Raw genomic sequence first — 21,343 nt, forward strand, 5'->3', positions numbered from 1 at the left:
GGCAGCCGGGGGTGGACAAGCCGGCGGGTAGGGGGATGCGGGGGTGGCGGAGCGGGACGGAGGAAGGAAGGAAGCTGCTTTTAAAGCGTGACGTCAGAACTTTGAGGTCATCTTACTGCGGGCAGATCTGACAAGGGCCTGTTTGCAGGGAGACCCTTTTGTGTCGCCAACTTCTTCCCCCTTTCTTTCTTACTTACCCCCACCCACATCATCCCCCGGGTTGTCTCCATTTTCCGTGCCTCACTTTCCTTCCAGCTGTTCTCTCGGACGGCTCTTTTGCTGTTCTCAAGTTCTGCCACAGAGGTTCCTTTTGTCTACAAAAGATACGCCGCACATTTCGATACGTTTCCCTCCAGTAACAATTCGCAATCCGCCTGCCCGTAGGATGGGAATATCTTTACTCTCTGGCCGCAAACTTCACCGGCGGCAACGCCTTCCTCTCCAGAAATCTCGGGCTCTTACCAGAGTCGTTGGTCGTCTGACTGATTTCAGAGCTGGGTGAAGACTTCCTGGCTTCTGTTGGTTGTGTTGCACAAGCCATCGTAAAGATGTGCGGTAGAGGGTACTTAACACATCGGTACTTTCCCTCCCCTGACTCGTGAATGATACGAGGGAAGAGAGGTAGTCGGTGCACTCCTGTCGCGGTCAATACGCGAACGTACAGCCACAGATTGTTTGTTTGTTTTATTTGGCCTGCTCCGCTCATCAGACCAAGCTTTCTCATTTCTGTCTAAATCATAGTTCGTAACAACAGCTAAAACTCGCTTTCCTACAAGGGCAACATGTTGGCGGTTTCAAGCACGACTCGGTACCATCGTCAGCAGAAAGTGGTGGATTTGGAACTCTTTGTAATTAATTTTTTTGACAACAGTGCATAGGGCGACGGCGCGTTACATCAATGGACTACTCTTTCTGGGGCTCTTGAAGGACCTAGTTTATGCGACTCCGCTCGATTCTCGTACAGACCTGGTCGCTAGGATTATTACAGCCACGGAAGTGTACGACAAACTCCTGGAATTCTTGGGCGTGTAGACAGTCAGTGCTTCGCTGTACACTGTCGTGATCATGATAGTATCTAATATGAACAGTACCTGCATTTTTGACGTGCTGCTCTATACACTGACAGAACGGACTGAAGACACTGTTACGAAAGTGTACGTGTTTCGCTGGGTATTGTTTTGTGGGAGTTGATGTTTTGCCTATCAGATACTATAGTCTTATTCACTGTTGAAGGTACTTTCACAGAGACAAGGGTGACAGCGGTAACAAACCGAAAAAATCACAATTACGTTATTACTCTGTAACGCCCCCACGCTGACCACAGGTCCCTTGTAACAAAATACTTAGCGTCATGAATAATATAACACATACAAACACACACACACACAGAGCCGGAGAAACTTATGGAGGTTGTTCAAAAATGGCTCAAATGGTTCAAATAGCTCTGAGCACTATGCGACTTAACTTCTGAGGTCATCGCCTAGAACTTAGAACTAATTAAACCTAACTAACCTAAGGACATCACACACGTCCATGCCCGAGGCAGGATTCGAACCTGCGACCGTAGCGGTCGCTCGGTTCCAGACTGTCGCGCCCAGAACCGCACGGCCACCCCGGCCGGTGGAGGTTGTTCAAGCACGCGTTCCGAGTATGTAGGTATAAGGGACCTATGGTCTCAGGCATTGGGAGTTTGTAAATAATTTTGCAATACCTTATTCCGAAAATAGTTTATCAAATAATCTAGCGCTGTAGTCGTTTATTGATTTTAACTGACTGAAATGGACTGTAGATGCCTATTTGACAACTTTCGTAACAAGGTATGAGGATTCGTCAGTCGAAACAAGTAAACTGTAAACTCCACGAAAGAAGATCGTGACTGTTGTGATCTTTATGGTCTTTTATTCCCATCTCGTTAAGATAGGCGGGCTGTTTTAGGACTTTGTCATTTTTAGGCCAATATCCCAACAGGATCGATATGCAGCAGAAGGGATCCGAATCGGTAATCCGTGGGACGGAATTTCCAGTTCTGACATTCACCTGATGGGGAAGGAGAACCCATAACTTAGTCGGAACTGTGCTCTTGGAACTAATTCATTTTATTTCTGGGAAAAAGTTGTCAGTTCTGCTAAATCTTCTCGGTGTCCAGACCGTGACATTTCGGAGGGGGAAGGGGGCATACTGCCCACGCACGCCATTTCCTGCATTTACGTACGCGAATTCCACCCTCCAGATAACATGACTGCCAGTAGAAGCTGGAAGTAGAAGCTGCGTCCCCCTAAGTTCCGACAGAGTGTCGTATCCTGGCGAAGAAGACGATGTTAATCTTCGAAAACTAGAGTCTAACCCGATATGACTGACGAAGAAGACTGTGCTCATCTTTGAAAGCTCGACTTTCAACCCCGATATGATGATCTTACACAAGGACACCGCCGTGAAAGTTATCGAGGTTTCAGGAATATCAATTGTCCCACCGTAAGTTTCATTTAGGTGCGCGAATTTCTTCAGCGTTGTAACCCAACCAAATACTACACTTCGTTGCGTGTACCCACGTGTGAACAATCTACAAACCATGCACTCCACAAATCGAAAGCGAGAGGAATTACGACTGCAAGATGGACAAAGGGACAGCCAACAACCCTGGAAACGGTAAAGGGCGAGTGCGCATGCGCGCCGCCCTGGACCCACCCCCGCCACCTCGGCCAGTGGTCAGCGCCCGGCCACCTGTTGATGGGGGTGGCCACCCCCGCAGTCCGCGCGTAGCCGTGTGTGAGGCAATTGGGGGAGGGCCTGTGTCCGCCTGTGCACGCTGGCCAGTGGTCACTCTCCACCTGCCGTCTCTAGCTCGCCATTGGTCGAATAAGCTGTCGCGCGGGAGGGGGACGGCTTTAGAGCTTTCCGGGAAACGGTGGCTCTGTCCCCCGCGGGACTACCGTGCGAGGCGTTTGCAGCATACTAGTACAGGCTGCGAACAGTGCCTTCTGGCGAAGAAAGTTGTCACTGTATTCTACTTACTAAACACCCAACACGAACAGCGTGTACTGAAGACAGTGTCGTGCTATTTAAGGGTTTCTAAAGGTTATCTCCAGAATGTTTTCTCGTGGAAGCCTCAAACGGATGGTGAGTTCCAATTTGACACCACTTCTTCGTTTTTAACGTTTTATGCAATTTAGTTCCGTATTAATTTCTTTATAGCGCAATATGAATGTCTACTGCTATTGAGTTTTTTTTTAAATTACAAAACATCATAATCACCTTTGACAGTTGAAATTGCTTATAAACACAACTATTAGAATTTCATACGTCAGTAATTTTGAAGTGGAACCCAGCGAAAATTTCGTGCTTCACCTTCTTGTTTTTCCTGGCCATATCCGAAATCTTCACGGCGTCAGCAAGTTATTCCGGATTTGACAGTGGTAGTGGCAAAGGGTGATCCGATGGCGTTCCTTGTAGAAATAGGGAATACCCGCAGCCTTACTTTTCATAAAATGTATTAATTACGCAACCAGTTTCGGCACTACGTTACTGTCATCTTCAGGCCCGTAATGTAGTGTCGAAACTGGTCGCGTGAATAATATATTTTATAGAAAGGACGGCTTTTGATATTCCTTATTTCTATAAGCTTATGGCCAGCCGTAGTCCTACATCCACTTCAGTGATGGATCGTCTAAGATTTAGGATGCCCTCCCTTCTGTCACCAACCCTTTCGCCCCTGGGATGGAATTCGTGTACCTCAATATGTCCGTGTCTAGCGTTATCCATGCAAAAGTATGGGAACGTTTCCGAAATGTTTATGAATCGTGTAACTGAGGCGGGACGTGGATACCAGCTCGGTGTTCACCAAGTCGGTTGCCGAAAACCGCCTAAAAACACATTCAGGCTTGCCAGCACACCGGCGCTCGTCGGCAACCCTCCAGGCGAATACCATACAGGGCCGTCGCGCACGGCTGTCCCTTGAGGGTAGTTTCGTGATTCAGCACATTTTTAAGGTTTTGTCTAGTGCTGAAATACTTTTCGCTGCATTTCAGTCGAAAATAGATGTTGTTGTGGTGCAGCCATCTATGTTGTTCTATCTTGTACAATCCTTTACCTCTCCGAATAACTGTCCTTTAGAGCGTGTTTACTGTATTTCGTTGTTGGTCTCTACAATTTTTACCAGTCCTCTCTCCCCCCCCCCCCCCCCCCCCCCCCGTCAACAACCAGCCCACACTACGCTCCAGTACAAGGAAGTTGATCCCTTTAATGTCCCAGAACATGAATAGACACCGTCTTTCTGCCACAAATTTTTTTTCCTCCCCATTTCTGTTGATTGCTTCCTCATTAGTTGCATGATGTACCTTCTAATCTTCAGCATTCTTCTGTAACATCACGTTTGAAAAGCTTCTATTCTGTTCTTGTGTGAAATGTTTATAGTCCACATTTCGCTTCCATACACGTTTCACTTCCATACATGACTAAGTCCATAGAAATACTTTCAGAGAAGACTTCCTAAGACTTAAATCTATACTCGATGTTAACAAATTTCTCTTCTTCAGAAACGCTTTCCTTAACATTGCTGCTCAACATTTTAGAACCTTTCTTCTTCGGCCATCGTCAGTTATTCTGCTGCCCAAATAGCAAACCTCATACATTGCTTTTAGTGTCTCGTTTCCTGATGCTGATTACCTCCTTTGTTTCGCTTTTGTTGATGTTCCATCTTACAGCCTCTTTTCAAGACACTGTCCATTCTATTCACCTACTCTTTAAAAAAAAAAGAAAAACAAAGGAGTGGCTTAAAGTCACGTAGGATTCCGGAACGCTTCATGCATTCTTTGTGCTCAATGCACTTATTCTTCGCCTGAATCATGATTTTTTGCGGGACCCAGCTTAACTAGAGAGTTACACGCATTTATTCTGGAAGATATTATTTCTTTTCCCAGAACGTAACACCTTCACCAAAATTTTCTTTGACTTCCTTTACTGCTTGCTGAGTATATAGAGTGAATAACATCAGAAATAGAGTGCAACGCTGCCTCACTCCGTTCTCAAACACTGCTTCTCTGTCACGCCTCTCGAGTCTCGTAACTATCGTCATTTTCCAGTACGCGTTGTAAGCAGCTTCTTGCTCCCAGTATTTTACCTCTGCTACCTTCAGAATTTTGAAGAGTGCATTTTCGTAAAAATTGTCAAAAGCTTTCTGTAAGAATCTGGATAAACAATGAGACTGTAGCAGTCTGTAGTACAAATAATCCGGCTGGTGCGGCAGAGCTGTTCTAGTCGCTTCAGTCTGGAACCGCGCGACCTCTGCGGTTGCAGGTTCGAATCCTGCCTCAGGCATGGATGTGTGTGATGTCCTTAGGTTAGTTAGGTTTAAGTATTTCTAAGTTCTACGGGACTGATGGCCTCCGATATTAAGTCCCATAGTGCTCAGAGCCATTTTTGAGTATAAATAAATAATTTTGCAAAGAAGCCAGGCTAGAAAGCTTGACAGTAAAATTAATTTTTTGAATGACTATCACTCGCAAATGGTCTATCCATTAACGACCTTACTGCTGTAACTGTGCGATAAGCAGTGCGCGCGCCGCTGCGCCACCAGCAGCACCCGGCACGGACTGCCCCTATTCAGACGGCGCTTCCGCTGTTTCTCCCGTACAGCAGACGCCGAGTCGCCGCCCGGACAGGACACGCTGACATGCGGCGGCTGCGCCAAGGCGTTCGCGCTCGCCGACATCGTGCGCTTCATCCAGCACAAGGTGCTCTCCTGCGCCGCCGCCCCCGCCGCCTCCGCTGCCTCCACCACCGCCCCCGGCACGCCCTGCAACAACAACAACAACAACAGCGGCGCCGCCGCCAAGGACGACTACGACAGCGACGGTGGCAGCACCGGTGAGTGTCGCTAAGTACCTGTAACTGTGTCTAAAGCACCCTCCGCCAGTCACCAACAGGCCTCGCTGAGGGTCTACACCTACGCAGTGCGTGCCCTCGTACAATGGCTGGGTGGGAGGTTTTGCGTCTGGAGGCCAAAGACTGTGTGCACTTTTGCCACACACAATCCCATTTCAGAATGTGATTAAGAAGTAGTTTCCTTTTCAAATAAAAGGACTTACCAGACTTACTCCTTTTCAGAACGGTGTGCTTTTTTGCAGACATACTACCCTCTCAAATCACACTGCTTATTAATCAAATATTCAAAGTATGTAATCTTCTTTCGGTTCAAGGCACCTATTTGCACTTATTTGAAGACAGAGCGCCTGTTTAATAATGTATTATGACACGATTGCACAAATACATAAACGAAGTGTTCACTTTATCGCTCTCTGACAGCATCTGAGTAATCCACCAGAAACCCTCGTAAATGTGTAACAAATACAGTCACGCACTTGGAACATTGTAATGACCTACAATATTTCAATATTCATCGTATTGTCACATGCTAAAAGACGACTAAATTTAAAATCTCATCCTTTCCTGTTGTATTGAGGTTGTCCGTGAGAAGGCTATGGAAAAAAGGGGGGAATGGGGGGGGGGGGAGAGGCGACGAGGGAGAGGCAAAAGTGGAAGGATTACATCCTCTCTGTATCTACAAACTTTTGCTGTATAAAATCATTTAAAACTGAAACTTGAAAAGCGGAGCTAAGATTGCAAATAATTTATCTTACAAAAAATTTAGAAATTTTAAATAATTTTTCTTAAATATTTGAAGAAGTACGTGAAAAGAATTGAAATTTATGCACGTCAGCGACTGCCATACCCTATGATTACGAAAACGTCTGTACATTTTTATGCATAATATGACATTTAAAACAAAAACAATGGAAAAATTATGCACTAAAATATAAGTGCTTATAGTAAACGTTGTTTTTTGTTTATTGTTATTTCATCCCACCTAGAACCATTTGGGCCGTCTATTCAGTCACTTCTTCAGCCGGTAGACATGTACGACTAACTGAAATGACAAAACAATAACGTAATGGTGAGATATTTCTTCGTGTATCGCTGAAACAGTATTATTAAAAAGATGAGACAATTTTTTTAAAAACGTTTAAACCACGATATAAATAGTCAGTAATCCTCAAAATAGGTATTTCACCAGACTAAAACTGCAAGGACGTACGCTGATATAGGCAGTCTGTTGCTGAAGGTCAAAGGTTGCCCACTGAGGAGGGTACGAAGGTGGCAGTGTTAAGGACGTAGGACTTGTGAATGGTATCGATTCGGTAGAAGCGGCTCTTGGGAGACAAGAAGTGAGAAGTAGGTGGTGATATAATTTGAAGCGGAAAAGAAGGTAAGAAATGAAGGGTATAAGAGGAAGGGGAAAAGGGGTAGCGAAAAATTGGAAGGAAAGGGTTCATGTTACACCCTTATATGTGAATGAATAATTCATTAACGGAACCATAATCAAGCATATGTTACCAAAAAAAAATTGTGAGTTATTAGTGAAAATTTCCAGCAAGAGGAAGTCATCACTTAAAACCATATGTAAAAGTTACTTAAATGATAAAAAGATAGCAATTTGTTATCAAAACTGTGTGCATGAAGTTATGATAAAACATATTTACATTAGGAGAGCATTGTCCTCTACTGGGCTTTGTCAGAACCACCTGTTACCAGAGCTACACGGAACATGATGGATGCAATTCAGGCCAAAACTACAAACCGGGGGATGTGTCCCTACACTGCTGCTACTCTTTGTAATAACCCGCCATCTTTATACATAAGACGGGTCCCTACAGTCGTACTGCAGCGCAGTGTTGAAACTTCCCGGCAGACTGAACTGTGTACCAGACTGTAACTCGAACCTTTATCTTTCGCTGGCAAGAGCTCTACCGACTGAGCTAACCAAGAACGACTCACAACACGTCATCAAAGCTTCACTTCGGCCGGCGCCTCGTCTCGCACCATCGAAATTTCACAAAGTTCTCCTGCAGACCTTACTGGACTTTCCTGGATATTATCCTCTAGATTGTGACTAAGACATTCGTCCACAGCATCTTTTATTCCAGGAGTGCCAGTCCCGCAAGATATAAAGGAGAACGCCTGTGGTGTTTCGTAGGCAGGAGAAGAGAACTGGCGAAAGTAAAGCTGTGAAGACGGCTAGTGTGTCGCGCTCAGACTGCTCAGTCGGTGGAGTACTTTCAAGATACAGGTCCCAAGTTCGAGTCCTAGTCCGACACATTTCATCTGTCGCCGAGATTCAAATCGGCGCACACTTAGATGCAGGGTGAGAAATCATTCTGGAAAGACAGCAATGGGTCGAGACGCATAGCGCACCTCGGCCCGGTCGTGGCGTGTGGCACGTGGTAGAAAAGACACCCCGGTGTCTGCAGGTGGGGTGGTGAGCTCTCGCCGGCCCAGCATTTCGGCGCCCATCACGACGCGGAAGGCGCGCCCACCGCCCGCCGCCTCCCCGTCCGCCCCCGGGGGCGGCGAGGCGTCGCCGCTGCCGCTGCTGCCGATGCTGTCGCCGCCGCCGCCCAGCTCGACGCCCAAGCGTCGCGGCGCCGACAGCGACGACGAGGAATCGCTGGCCGACGCGAAGCCGCCGCGCGGGCTCGTTAAGCTCGAGGACGCCGCCTCCTCGCCCGAGGACGCCGCCTCCGGCGTCAAGCGCTGCAAGACCGACGTCGCCGACGCCGAGTCCAACACCACCAACTCAGGTAGGTGTCCTGTTCCAGGCTGTCTCTTTCACAACCTACTGTGCTGAACCTGAGGGAGTGTCGAAGTAAATACTGTGCCGAAGCTCAGGGAAGGTACAGTATATACTGTGTCAAATCTACTACTGTCTCTTTCACGACCTACTGTGCTGAACCTGAGGGAGTGTCGCAGTATACATTGTGTCGAAGCTCAGGGAAGGTCCCAGTATATACTGTGTCAAACCGACTACTGTCTCTTTCACGACCTACTGTGCTGAACCTGAGGGAGTGTCAAAGTATACATTTTGCCAAAGCTCTGGTAAGGTCCCAGTATATACTGTGTCAAACCTACTGCTGTCTCTTTCACGACCTACTGTGCTGAACCTGAGGGAGTGTCGCAGTATACACTGTGCCGAAGCTCACGGAAGGTCCCAGTATATACTGTGTCAAACCTACTACTGTCTCTTTCACAACCTACTGTGCTGAACCTGAGGGAGTGTCACAGTATACACGGTGCCGAAGTTCAGGGAAGGTCCCAGTATATACTGTGTCAAACCTATTACTGTCTCTTTCACGACCTACTGTGCTGAACCTGAGGGAATGTCGCAGTATACACTGTGCCAAAGCTCAGGGAAGGTCCCAGTGTATACTGTGTCAAACCTACTACTGTCTCTTTCACGACCTACTGTGCTGAACCTGAGGGAGTGTCGCAGTATATACAGTGCCGAAGCTCAGGGGAGGTCCCAGTATATACTGTGTCAAACTACTCCTGTACATAACATACAAGGTCCCATTATCTGCTGTGCAACACATACAGGAAGGTTCCAGCACCTGGAGAGAAGGTCCCAGTATCTATGGGCAGAGACGTAACTCTCTGTCCGAATAGGGTTCAGAAGACCCAACAGTACCGACCGACCGCCGTGTCATCCTCAAGCGAGGCGTCACAAGATGGGGATATGGAGGGGCATGTGGTCAGCACACCGCTCTCACCGCCGTTGCCAGTACTCGTGACCAGAGCCGCTACTTCTCAGTCAAGTAGTTCGTCAAGTAGTCTCACAAGGGCTGAGTGCATCCCACTTACCAACAGCACTCGGTAGCCCGGGTGATCACCCATCCAAGTGCCAGCCAAGCCCGAAAGCGCGTAACTTCGGTGATATGACGGGAACAGGTGTTACCACTGCGGACAGGCCGTTGGCCATGGTAAGAGACGGAAGGGAATGTAAAATCTTTTCACTCCAGTTGCTGGCAAGTACAACAACCAAGACGTTTTGAAAGGACTAAGCGGTTTGTTCTTGAAAGAAGAGGAAGTGTCTTACATGTTACCAAAGATCAAAGAAGAATATGAGCAATAAGCCGTGGAAATTAACTTTACAAAGACTCAGTACTTGGTTGTCGGAGGTATAGGAAAGGATCTTGTTACGAATGATGGATATGTAATAAATGTATAGGGACGGTCATTTAACATACGGTAGAAGCAACGAGGAAATAAAGCACAGAATAGGAAATTATGCAGTTAGACTCCAACATGTGCGATAAAACTAAGATGAAAAAATTGAAAAGGAGGAGCTACGAAAATATAGTTGAGATCAATGCTCAGTATGGGGCTGGACTATGGGAAGTCTCTAGGGTCAATGAGAAGGAATTAAAGGCATTGGAGGCTGTAAAGTAACAAGAAAAGACAAAAAAAGAAATGAAGCATTATGCATACAGATGGGAGATGCAAAGAATAGTGACTTCTTAGAAGAACGTCAGAGGAAAGATGACCTTCTAAGATATGGTACTGGAGACCTCCACGAACGAAAAAGAGGAAGACCCCGGTTAAATAAAAAATACTAAGAACAACACGCACAACCATGCCCGGGGGAGGACTCGAAACTCTGGCGGGAGGAGCCGTGCAGTCCGTGACATGACGCCTCAAACCGCGCTGCCACTCCGTGCTGCATCCCAGTTACACTGGCGTGCTCTTTAGGACATAGTCGTGCAAGAAGAGGACTGGCAGGACAGAAGTAGATGGAAACTTGGAGGGGAGAGACGCCTCATGCTCTCGAAAACTTTTAGAAAGAAGAAGAAGAAGGTGAAGAATAGGAACTAGGGGAATGCCCCAATACCTACAGTACGGGACCTAAAGGACTTCACAGTACCTGCCGTGTGTAACCCAAGCAAACGCCACAGAGATTGTGTGATTTCTATGTTGTGGATCACTAGTAGAGATCTTCCGACTGTCAATGTCAGCTTTCGAAATCGGAACCAGTTGCTGTATTTTCTTCAAATAGCATGATTGTTCTTGCGAGGCTGAAAGCACCACCTTCCATTGCTCCCACTAAATAAAAACTTTTCTCGCAGAACCAGGAATCGACCGTGGTTTCTCTATTGCACAGCAGCTCGATACGTGGACCACTAATCGGTTACTTTAAGAGTCTCCTGGCCTCCCTCACAGCACTTGCATCAACTCGACACTCCATCATGTTCTACGTCGTCAGCTATTACACTCTTTCCAGCTAATTCTCCTCGTGAAATTTATCCTCGGCTATACTATATAATTGAGTCCAAAAGGAAAACCATTTTGAGCAAATGAACACTTACCTCGAATCCTGTTCATTCGTATAAAAAATAAAATTACAGTTCATGCATTCCACAAGTAAAATTAGTAAGATGAGTAATGAAGTAATGCGATGCTAATTTCTCCTTCCTGATGAAACGGCTACAAGATTCGGCGCGACTCCAGTAATCAAAACTTTCGTTAGCACGGTCGAATTGAGGCAGACTATGACACTTCTCCTCAGGTATAAAATAAATCTCTGTTCGTGGAGTGTTACGTGAAATTAAGTTTTGAAGGGTAACAATGACAGAGGTTGTTGCATTGACGCAGTTCGTCTTTGTGCTACAGTGGAATTATAGAATTATGAAAAATGTTAGTGACACAGAAAGTTTTGGTTATCCTCAAACATAATCACACGTGTAAAGCAGACACGCACGCAGACGCACGCACTTATCCAGATGCCGGACCGCATTCTGCCTTTCGCATTTCTTAAGAAACAGTCTGGAACACTCGCCGGGCTTAATTGCTGGGACAGCAGTTCTCATTTCGCTGCCTCGCATGTGTGTGCTTTTTTTTATTTTTTCTACGCCGTCTGTTTCGCTGCTCCTGCTACGCATTAAGTGGTCAAGAAATGAGCTGACCTTTGGGCTGCTATTCCAGCGCTTTCGGTGGCACACGTCCCTTCACTTTGGAAATTCCCAGAATCTACCTCTGGACAGCAATGGCGCCTATCGTCCTACTCGGGAAGGAGAACACGGTAACTTACACCGGAAGTGTTCCAGCTGTGGAAGTCCGTGAGGTGCGGCATGGGAGGACAGTGGTACATGCAGGTCAAAGAATTCCTCGCCGATGACAGTAGCTGCAGCTGATTCAACACTGTTAGTGACATGTCGGATTAGAAACATCCTGGCAGACCAGCGCTCTCTGCCGTATCAGGACTCGAACCTGGAATCTTTATCAACCGGGTGTCAGTCTCTACCTATCAAAGCACGGCTCACAACCCGTCACCACAGCTTTATTTCCTCCAGAACCTCTTCCTTCCTGGGAGAAAGGGTATTGCGGGAGAAACGGCTTAGCCACAGCGTACGTGATTATTTCCAGAACTAATTTTCACTCACCAGTGGAGCGTGCGTTGTTTTGAAACTTTCTGGCTGATCAAGAAGAGCTGTGAGGGCGGATAGTGACTGCTTCTAGGATAACTCAGTCGGTAGAGCGCTTTGCCGCAATGGCGAAAGGTCTCAGGTTCGAGACCCGATCCGGCAAGAAGTTTCATATCAGTGCAAACTGCGCTGCAGATGAAAATTCGTTCTGTAAATAGGCTGGATTTACTAAGTCATAATGTCATGCACGAAAGCAACCAACAAAATTCGTCGTTCTGCAACACTGTCAAGTCACATTAACGACCCCGCCCGGCTAGCCGCTCGGTCTAACGCGCTGCTTCCCGAGCGGGAAGGCGTGCCGGTCCCTGGCACGAATCCACCTGGCGGATTAGTGTCGAGGTCCGGTGTGCCGGCCAGTCTGTGGATGGTTTTTAAGGCGGTTTTCTATCCATCTCAGCGAATGCGGGCTGGTTCCCCTTATTCTGCCTCAATTACACTACGTCGGCGACTGGTGCACAAACACTGTCTCCACGTACGTTTGCACAATAATTACTCTACCACGAAAACATTTGGGTTGGGGTTACACTCGTCTGGAATGAGATGTTCCCGGAGGGGCACTGAACGCAGAACAGCATAATAACCCTGGGTTCGGTGTGGGGCGGCTGTGGAGTGGGTGGACTGCTGTGGCCTGTTGTGGCATTGTGAACCACAGAGGACTACGGCCCAGACGAAGCCTCTCCATCTTTTCTAGGTCCCCGGTTTAAATACACACATTAGCATAACCAGCACCATGTTCGACGTCAACGTGCAATAGCCACTCACAGACGGCAGTTGGCACCACTAATAGCGGAAGGTAAATAAAGCGTATTGGGTGGATGCGGACAACAGTGCATTGTTGTAGTGATCTGGAAACGGAGCGATTTATCTGCTGTCCAGAAGAGCATGGTCATTGGCCTTCGGGTGAAGGGTGGAAGCGTTTCCGAAACGGGTGAGCTTGTAAACTGATCGCGTGCTGCCGCGGTTGAAGTGTACCGAGCATGGCAAAATGGCGCTATCGAAAACGGCGCCGAGACACAACGGGCCATCGATGAAGGGGTCAACGTCGGCTGCACAGACGTCTGTGCGTGAGTAGACGTGCAACTGACTGCCCGGATGAACCAAGGGACTGCCAACAGCGTCTCCTGGACGACTGTTCGGCGAACATTGCTGCATGTGCCCCCCCCCCCCCCCTTGTCAGGCGCATGATTATTGTACCGACGCCAGTCGCTGTTCATGGTCAACGAAGGCTGTTGTTTGTATACCAGAACTGGACGTCCACTGGGTGCTGGCAGTTGGCCTTTACAGGTGAATCACTTTTGTGGACCCTAGAACAATCGTCGAAAGCGTCCATGCCGGAGGAGGGAGTGTTATGATGGAGAATGTTTTCGTGGTATTTATTGGTGATTTCGTCTTTCTGGACGGCAAAATATCCATCTCTATAATGGTATGTCCCAGCAGGACATTGCAACGCTCGTAGTGTACATGTGTGGTTCGAAGAGGACCAGCATGAGTCCACCGTACACCCCTGCCCAACCAGGCTCCCCGGATTTAAATCCAATCGAGAACCTGTGGGACCAACCTCGATCGGGCTGCTCGCGCCACGGTTCCACAACGGAGAAACCTCTCACAATCGGCCTCGGCACTGGAGTCAGCGCGGATCCACATCTTCCAGAACCTCATTCATCCTCTTCCTGTACGCCACGCAGCGGTCAGCCCTGCATAAAGTGGCTATCCAGACTTCTGCCAGGTGGTCACATTAATGTGACTAGACAGTGTAGAAGATGAAACAAACCATCCTGTAATTCTGTTTCTGTTCCAAGCCAGCAGTGGTAACACCGGTTAAGCGCTGTCGGGCTGGGCTAGCACTTGGATGGGTGACCATCCGGTCTGCCGAGTGCTGTTGGCAAGCGAAGTGCACTCACCCTTTGTGAGGCAAACTGAGGAGCTACTTGATCGAGAAGTAGCGAGTCCTGTCTCGTAAACTGACATACGGCTGGGAGAGGGGTGCTGACCACATGCCCCCCGCCCCCCAGTATCTGCATCTAGTGACCACCTGTGGTCTGAGGATGACACGGCGGCCGGTCGGTACCGTTGGGGCTCCCAAGGCCTGTTCAGACGGAGGAGTTTATGTTCAAACACAGTCTCGAAAATTTCAATTTAGGAACCACTATAACTCCCAAGCAGATGCTTTTATACTGTGTTAAATCCCAATGAAAACTGTTCCGTAGCTTCCAAAGCTCTGGTGAAGAATTGCTGACCCCTATCTGTACACCGATTTAATGAAACCGTTGAGACGTAGTTTATTGTCCATTTTTTCTATTACTTCGTTACGTAGCAGATATGAAGCTTTAACTGCGGGTTGACCGAAGCGTCCGATCCTACCCGTCGGCTTTGACCCGTGACGTAAGGCTGTTGTGGTGTGTGACGTCACGACGGCGCGGAATTTAGTTTGTGAGAGTGGCGTGTTTGTAGGTGTCGCTTTGATGCGATCGGTGGTGCTCCCTGTGGTGTGTTAGGTGATGTTTTTGGTTTAGTTTGCAAGTGTGGCGTCGTGGGTGTATTTTGGTAAATTGCTTTTTGTATGTCTTTGGTAGGTATGGATATGACTGGCAGCGTCAACAGTTTTCGGTTGTCGGCTATGATGGGGGACAGTGCGTTGTCTCTAATACAATTTCTTCAACTATTCGGATTTTTGGATGAAGTCGTGAAGTGTTCAGTATGTCGTGAAGAAATGAGGCTTACCTAAAGTTCCGGCGTCTCAGACCAGGGACGGCTGTATGTGAAGATATCTTAAGGATAACAGGTCAAGGGAAGTGTTCGATCCCAGTTTATGGGATCGGGAGCTGCTGTTAAGCTGTATAGGTCAAGGGAAGTGTCCGATTTCAGATGATATTGTGTTTAGAGGTATTTGGGGAGTTTTTTGAAGTCGGTTTTTTTCGTCGTTTTGCGTGGTTTTGTGTGGGGGTGGGCATCTAAATTTGTTTATATTTAGTTTGTCCTCACCCAAAAAAACCCTGTCTCCCGCGCTTGTCCCGTTAGTGTCATTAGGGTTTTTGTGGAACGTGTGTGTGTTTGTTTTTCGATGCATTTTCGTACCCATAATGTGTACGTAACGACTTTATATGCGGCATATTGGAATCGTGGATGCTTCCGTATTTCCTTAACTGCCTAATGCGCGTTGAGAAGATGGTAATCCGAGGCTGATGACGTCTACAAATCACTGCACATCGAAATCTCGGACTGCATTTGTCACCGAGAGGGCCGGGAGTTCATCTCCCAGCGCGGCCACTCGTGAGAATCGGCTCTCTTCGCGCTGTACCAGATTGGCAGAGGCGGTGAGTCACGAATTAGCTGGCCATTACCGATTCTAATCGCGTCGCCGGCTCTTAAGGGCACTCGCCCTGACATCCACTGTGCGTCCACGTCCAGCTGCCCGTCTGCCTCACTGACCCAATTTGCATGCGGCTCTCTCCCTCCCCCAACCCCCGTGTCCCCTGCTTGACCAGACGGACAGCTCCGGGATTTAATCTGAGAAGATGGGGTTGCGTGCCGGGGTCCCGCCCCTGCCCTGCGCTCGGATAACCGCGAGGGGAGCCCGGACCGTCTGGCGGCCCTCGCTTCCCCACGGCTCAGCTTCGGGACCTCTGCTGCATCCGGTGTGGACACTGCCCGATCAGTGAGAACTTCGCCCTGGCCGCGTCTCCTAACTATGTATATTGTTGTTGTGGCCAGTCCTTGTTAGTCTACCCTGTGGCCGGCCGCTGTGGCCAAGCAGTTCTAGGCGCTTCAGTCCGAAACTGCACTGCTGCTACGGTCGCAGGTTCGAATCCTGCCTCGGGCATGGATGTGAGTCATGTCCTTAGGTTACTTCGGTTTAAGTAGTTCGAAGTCTAGGGCACTGATGACCTCAGATGTTAAGTCCCATAGTGCTCAGAGCCATTTTTTACCCTGTGTAATTACTTAAATGATATCAGTTTCCTGCTGAGATTAAATAATCCTTTTATTTCATATTGTTGACTGCTACGTAGTTACCGCTGTGTAGCCACTCTAGAGTGTCTGCAGTGTATATCAGATACAATCAGAATACAAACCATAAACCAACCATCGATTATATAGTCGAGAATTTAGGTGATACAACCCGTAAAATGTACATACTTGGGTTATGGTCTGCCTATTTGTCTACGCAACACAATTTTAGAATCAGAGCGTGATCGGTCTGGTATACAATAAAAGCAATGTCGTAAGCATACAGAGGATACAATAAATGAAATATATAGTGTAACTACAACTGGGCCGCCCTAGCTTTCCAAGGGTAATAAAAAATAGCCACGGCCTGACGATTTATCTCGAGAAGCCTCGTTGATAAATTATGTACACGAACTTTCCTCGCAAATCAGACATCAGTTACTGCGAACAGTATCAAATTCCTTTTAGATTACCTCGAACATACACGCAGAAATTAATTTACTCGCCCTTAGAGTTACAGGCATAACACCAGGTAAAACTTCCTGGCAGATTAAAACTGTGTATCGGACCGAGGCTCGAGATCCGGACCTTTGCCTTTCGCTGGCAAGTGTTCTACCGACTAAGCTACCCAAGCACGACTCACGATCCGTCCTCACAGCTTCAGTTCTGCAACTACCTCGTCTCCTACGTTCCAAACTTCATAGACGCTCTCCTGCGAAACTTGCAGAACTAGCACTCCAGGAAGAAAGGATATTGCGGAGACACGGCAAACTTCGCAGAAGAGCTTCTGTGAAGTTTGGAAGGTAGGAGACGAGGTACTGGCAAACTTGAAGCTGTGAGGACAGGTCGTGAGTCGTGCTTGGATAGCTCAGTTGGTAGAGCACTTGCCACCGCAAGTCAAAGGTCCCGATTTCGAGTTTCGGTCCGGCACACAGTTTTAATCTGTCAGGAAGTTTCAAATCAGCGCACACTCCACTGCAGAGTAAAAATTTCATTCTGGATAACACCAGGTGCTACATAAACTATCACTGCATATCACTATCGCAAGTGTAACGTAGTACTCAACCACGACAGCGATGTCTCGCGGCTTATTACTCAGAGGTAAACCTCAGCAGAAGGATATGCTTTGCGTATAACCTTAGTTAACCATACAGCTGACATCTGAGTGGCGGGAAAGGAAACAGAGAATACTGTTCCTTTGGAATGTGTGCAAGGTACCCTCCTTTATGTACACTTATGTTACGGAGTATATGAGACAAACAAAACGATGGTGAAGTGATGACGATTAGAAGAAAAACAGGGTAACGAGTTGTTATAATAAAAACTGGAGAAGGCGTGGTTGTGGGAAAAGTAAAAGAATCAGCACTTTCTCGCAAGCAGTGTTAATATAAAGTTCGAGTTTCCCGCTGACTTTTCGTCGCGAAAGGGGCAGATTTTGCTGAGATTCACTGTTTAGCCTTTATTGTAGCCGAACTGAAATTTTCGTAAAAGCAGTAAGATAATATTTTTGTCTGGCTGATCATCTTCCGCAATAGCTGTCATCAGTCAAGTCTTATTTGTTTTTCATTTTCCTCACTTAAGCGTATTACACCAACACGAAATTAGTTTCGTTTCTATTGACAAAACATCATAGTGCTGGCTTTCGTCTGCTTCTCCATTTACCATATTTTGAATCGGCCGGCTTTACCCTCGTTGATAGTAGAGTGTGTAGTCGGAAAAACTTCACCCTTGGTGTTTCTTTCTTCCGCAATTAGCATCTCGCTTTTTAGTCTTCTGGATTAGCATTCTTTGCATTTTACTTTCACGTTTCTGCATCTGATGTTTATTGCGCTTTACTCCACTCTTTTAAAACTTCACCTAAGTTAGTTTTTCTTCATTTCCAAGCCCCCAATTTCACGCACTGTAGCGAACTGTAATATACTAGAAACCATTTACATCTGCAGTGTCTCCCTCCGTGGCATAAACCTTTCACCGGAAAAGGGGCAGCGTCTAGGTGGTGGCTTTTGAACTCATAAAAAAGCACTTAGGTACATTCATGAATTTCTCATCAAATCTTAACCAACAAAAGGTTTCGAATCTCTTTAAAGAAATGAACTATCCATGAAAAAAATATCATAGTTGATTGGATAACCCATTAGATAAAAAAAAAGAGATTAACATGGGGTTTTACATATTGCATACGAAGCATATTGGTGCGTTTAATAAACAGTCTCCGGTTTATAAGCGGTACTGTTTGGATTGGTCTCCCACATAGTGGCAACAGTCGGTGCGTCCGTCGTCCTTTCGCATCTTCCGTCCACTCAGCAAAATAACTCGGCGAGTATGGCTTTCACCGTTGTGAAAGCTGAAGAATTACCGAAGTGTAATTACGCGGTAGATGGAATTATGCGAGGGAAGAGGTACACAGGAAACGCTTACATAAAGCTGGACAGATTAGTTGGACATTTACTACGGCGCCCAGGGAAATAATCCCTAGGTATTTAGTTCAATCGACAACTTTGAAATTCGTGAATCTATGGTGTAACCGAAAGTTAAACGAAATTTTTTAGACCTCAGGTGGAGGACCTCGCATTTTTTATCGTACAGCATCGAATGCCATTAAACAGTAAGAGACGGCATCATCTGCAAACAACGTATGAGGATTGCTCCGATTGCCTTTGAAATCGTCTATACAGGGTGAATCAAAACTGCAGTCTCGAGCGGCCTTGGACGTTTCCTTGCATACCAACAGCACAAAAATTTGTGAAACGAAATTTTTCCGCGTGCATATTTACAACAGAAAATGGCCATTGACGGAATGGCATTTTGCAACATTGTCGTCAATCAGTGTGCTGCCGAGTTAGTGCAAGGGACCTACAGTTAAACATGCAATGCGGACCCCGTATCATTCCTGGTGACTCCTCACATTGTTGGGAGGTGATGGCTAGGTTACAACAAAGAGTGATTTTTTTCGAACACGTTGAGTTACCGTGCTCGCTCCGCCAGACCACCACGCCCACCATGTATATAGATGGCTCATCTATCGGTTTTCGGGCATGGATGTGTGTGATGTCCTTAGGCTTGTTAGGTTTAAGTAGTTCTAAGTTCTAGGGGACTGATGACCTCAGCTGTTAAGTCCCATAGTGCTCAGAGCCATTTGAAACATTTTTTTTAGCGGTTTTCGTGAGTGTGTGATTATCAAAATATGTGACGTATATGTCTGTATCTTTGCGTTGACTTGGATGCTTAAACTATTGATACCACCAAACGACCGTTGACCTTAATATGTGGCATAAATTTTAGCTTGATACCTCTACCCATTCCTGTGAACCAAGAGGGATCTTAACGGTTGGACAGACAGACGGATGAACAGGTAACTGTTTCCCCCTTGGGTTCCTTTTTTTACCGATTGAGGAATGGATACCTAATAACGGTCACACTCTTATTTCTATGTTATTAAAATAATTACTCAACTTTTGTGCACGACCTGTTTTAATTTTTGTACAACGAAATCAGATAACATGTGGCGCATATTATCCCTTACTGTTTACTGCATTCACTGTGCCGGCCAGTGTGGCCGAGCGGTTCTAGGCGCTTCAGTCTGGAACCCCGCAACCGCTGAGGCCGCAGGTTCGAATCCTGCTTCGGGCATGGATGTGTGTGATGTCTTTAGGTTAGTTAGGTTTAAGTAGTTCTAAGTTCTAGGGGACTGATGACCTCAAATGTTAAGTCCCATAGTGCTCAGAGCCGAGAAATCACTGTGCGGGATAAGAACAACCCACCTTCGTTCAGCTGATATGTCATCATAAACAATGAGATGCCTGAAAAACTGTAGCGTTATGCATGATGTTTAAATTTATTGCTTCTTTTCTGCTGAATACATTCGCAACACATTTTGTGGCCAGTATCCACATATGCCGTTGAATGTACTTACAAAATTATACCGTTGTGCACAATGCATGAATTTTTTTCGATACTTCACTACAAACAGAGTCAATTATGTGTTTTCGTTCCTGGCAAAATAAATACCGGGACAACGCCGGTTGTGCCTGCTCCACCTCCACCAACATCGATACTCCGAAAATCACATTTAAGTGCCTGGCAGAGGGTTCACCGAACCACCTACACAATAATTCTCTATTATTCCAGAATCGTAAAGCGTGCAGAGCTAATGAACACCTATATCTTTCCATGCGAGCTCTGATTTACCTTATTTTATTATGATGATCGCTTCCCCGCACGTAGGTCGGTGTTAAAAAATTTTCGCCTTCTGAGGAGAAAACTGATGACTGAAAATTTCGTGAGAACATTCCGTCGCAACGAAAACGCCTTTGGTTTAATTATGTTCGCCCCAAATCCTGAATCTTTTCAGTGACACTCTTGCACCATTCCGCGATAATACAAAACGTGCTACACTTCTTTGAACTTTTCCGATGTACTCCGTCAGTCCTATTTGGTAAGGATCCCACACTCCACAGCAGTATTCTAAAAGAGGACGGACAAGCGTAGTGCGGGCAGTCTCTTTTGAAGATCTGTTACATTTTCTATGTGTCTTGCCATAAAACGCAGTCTTTGGTTAGCCTCCCCAACAACATTTTCTATGTGTTTCTCGCAATAAGTTGCTCGTAATCGTAATAGCTAGGTACTTAGTTGAATTTACGGCCTTCAGATTTGACTGTTTTATCGTGAAACTGAGGTTTAAAAAAAAAATGGTTCAAATGGCTCTGAGCACTATGGGACTTAACTTCTGAGGTCATCAGTCCCCTAAAACTTAGAACTACTTAAACCTAACTAACCTAAGGACATCACACACACCCAAGCCCGAGGCAGGATTCGAACCTGCGACCGTAGCGGTCGCGCGGTTCCAGACTTAGCGCCTAGAACCTCTCGGCTACCCCGGCCGGCAAACCAAAGATTAACGGATTCCTTTTAGCACTGATGTGTACGACCTCACACTTTTTGTTATTTAGGGTCAGTTGCCCGCACTATACAGATGTTTTTTCTAAATCGTTTTGGAATTTATTTGTATGGAATAAAGATGGTGGTCGTACGGTGATGCCAAACAGCCTTTTCTTGACGTCCAATTTGTACTCAATACAGTATATGCACGG

General features: G+C 46.6%; 1 protein-coding gene across 1 annotated transcript in view; it reads left to right on the forward strand.

Annotated features, from left to right (window-relative positions):
• Positions 1 to 2,612: 2,612 nt before the first annotated feature.
• LOC126424554 (B-cell lymphoma/leukemia 11A) overlaps positions 2,613 to 21,343 on the forward strand; it is a 132,479-nt gene continuing 113,748 nt past the window's right edge. Inside the window, exons 1-3 of the mRNA XM_050087301.1 lie at positions 2,613 to 2,766; positions 5,632 to 5,862; positions 8,304 to 8,633. Coding sequence (XP_049943258.1) covers positions 2,613 to 2,766; positions 5,632 to 5,862; positions 8,304 to 8,633 — 715 coding nt within the window. The remainder of the gene's footprint in view (positions 2,767 to 5,631; positions 5,863 to 8,303; positions 8,634 to 21,343) is intronic.

The sequence above is a fragment of the Schistocerca serialis genome, chromosome 10 (genome assembly GCF_023864345.2).
Source record: "Schistocerca serialis cubense isolate TAMUIC-IGC-003099 chromosome 10, iqSchSeri2.2, whole genome shotgun sequence".
NCBI lineage: Eukaryota > Metazoa > Arthropoda > Insecta > Orthoptera > Acrididae > Schistocerca > Schistocerca serialis.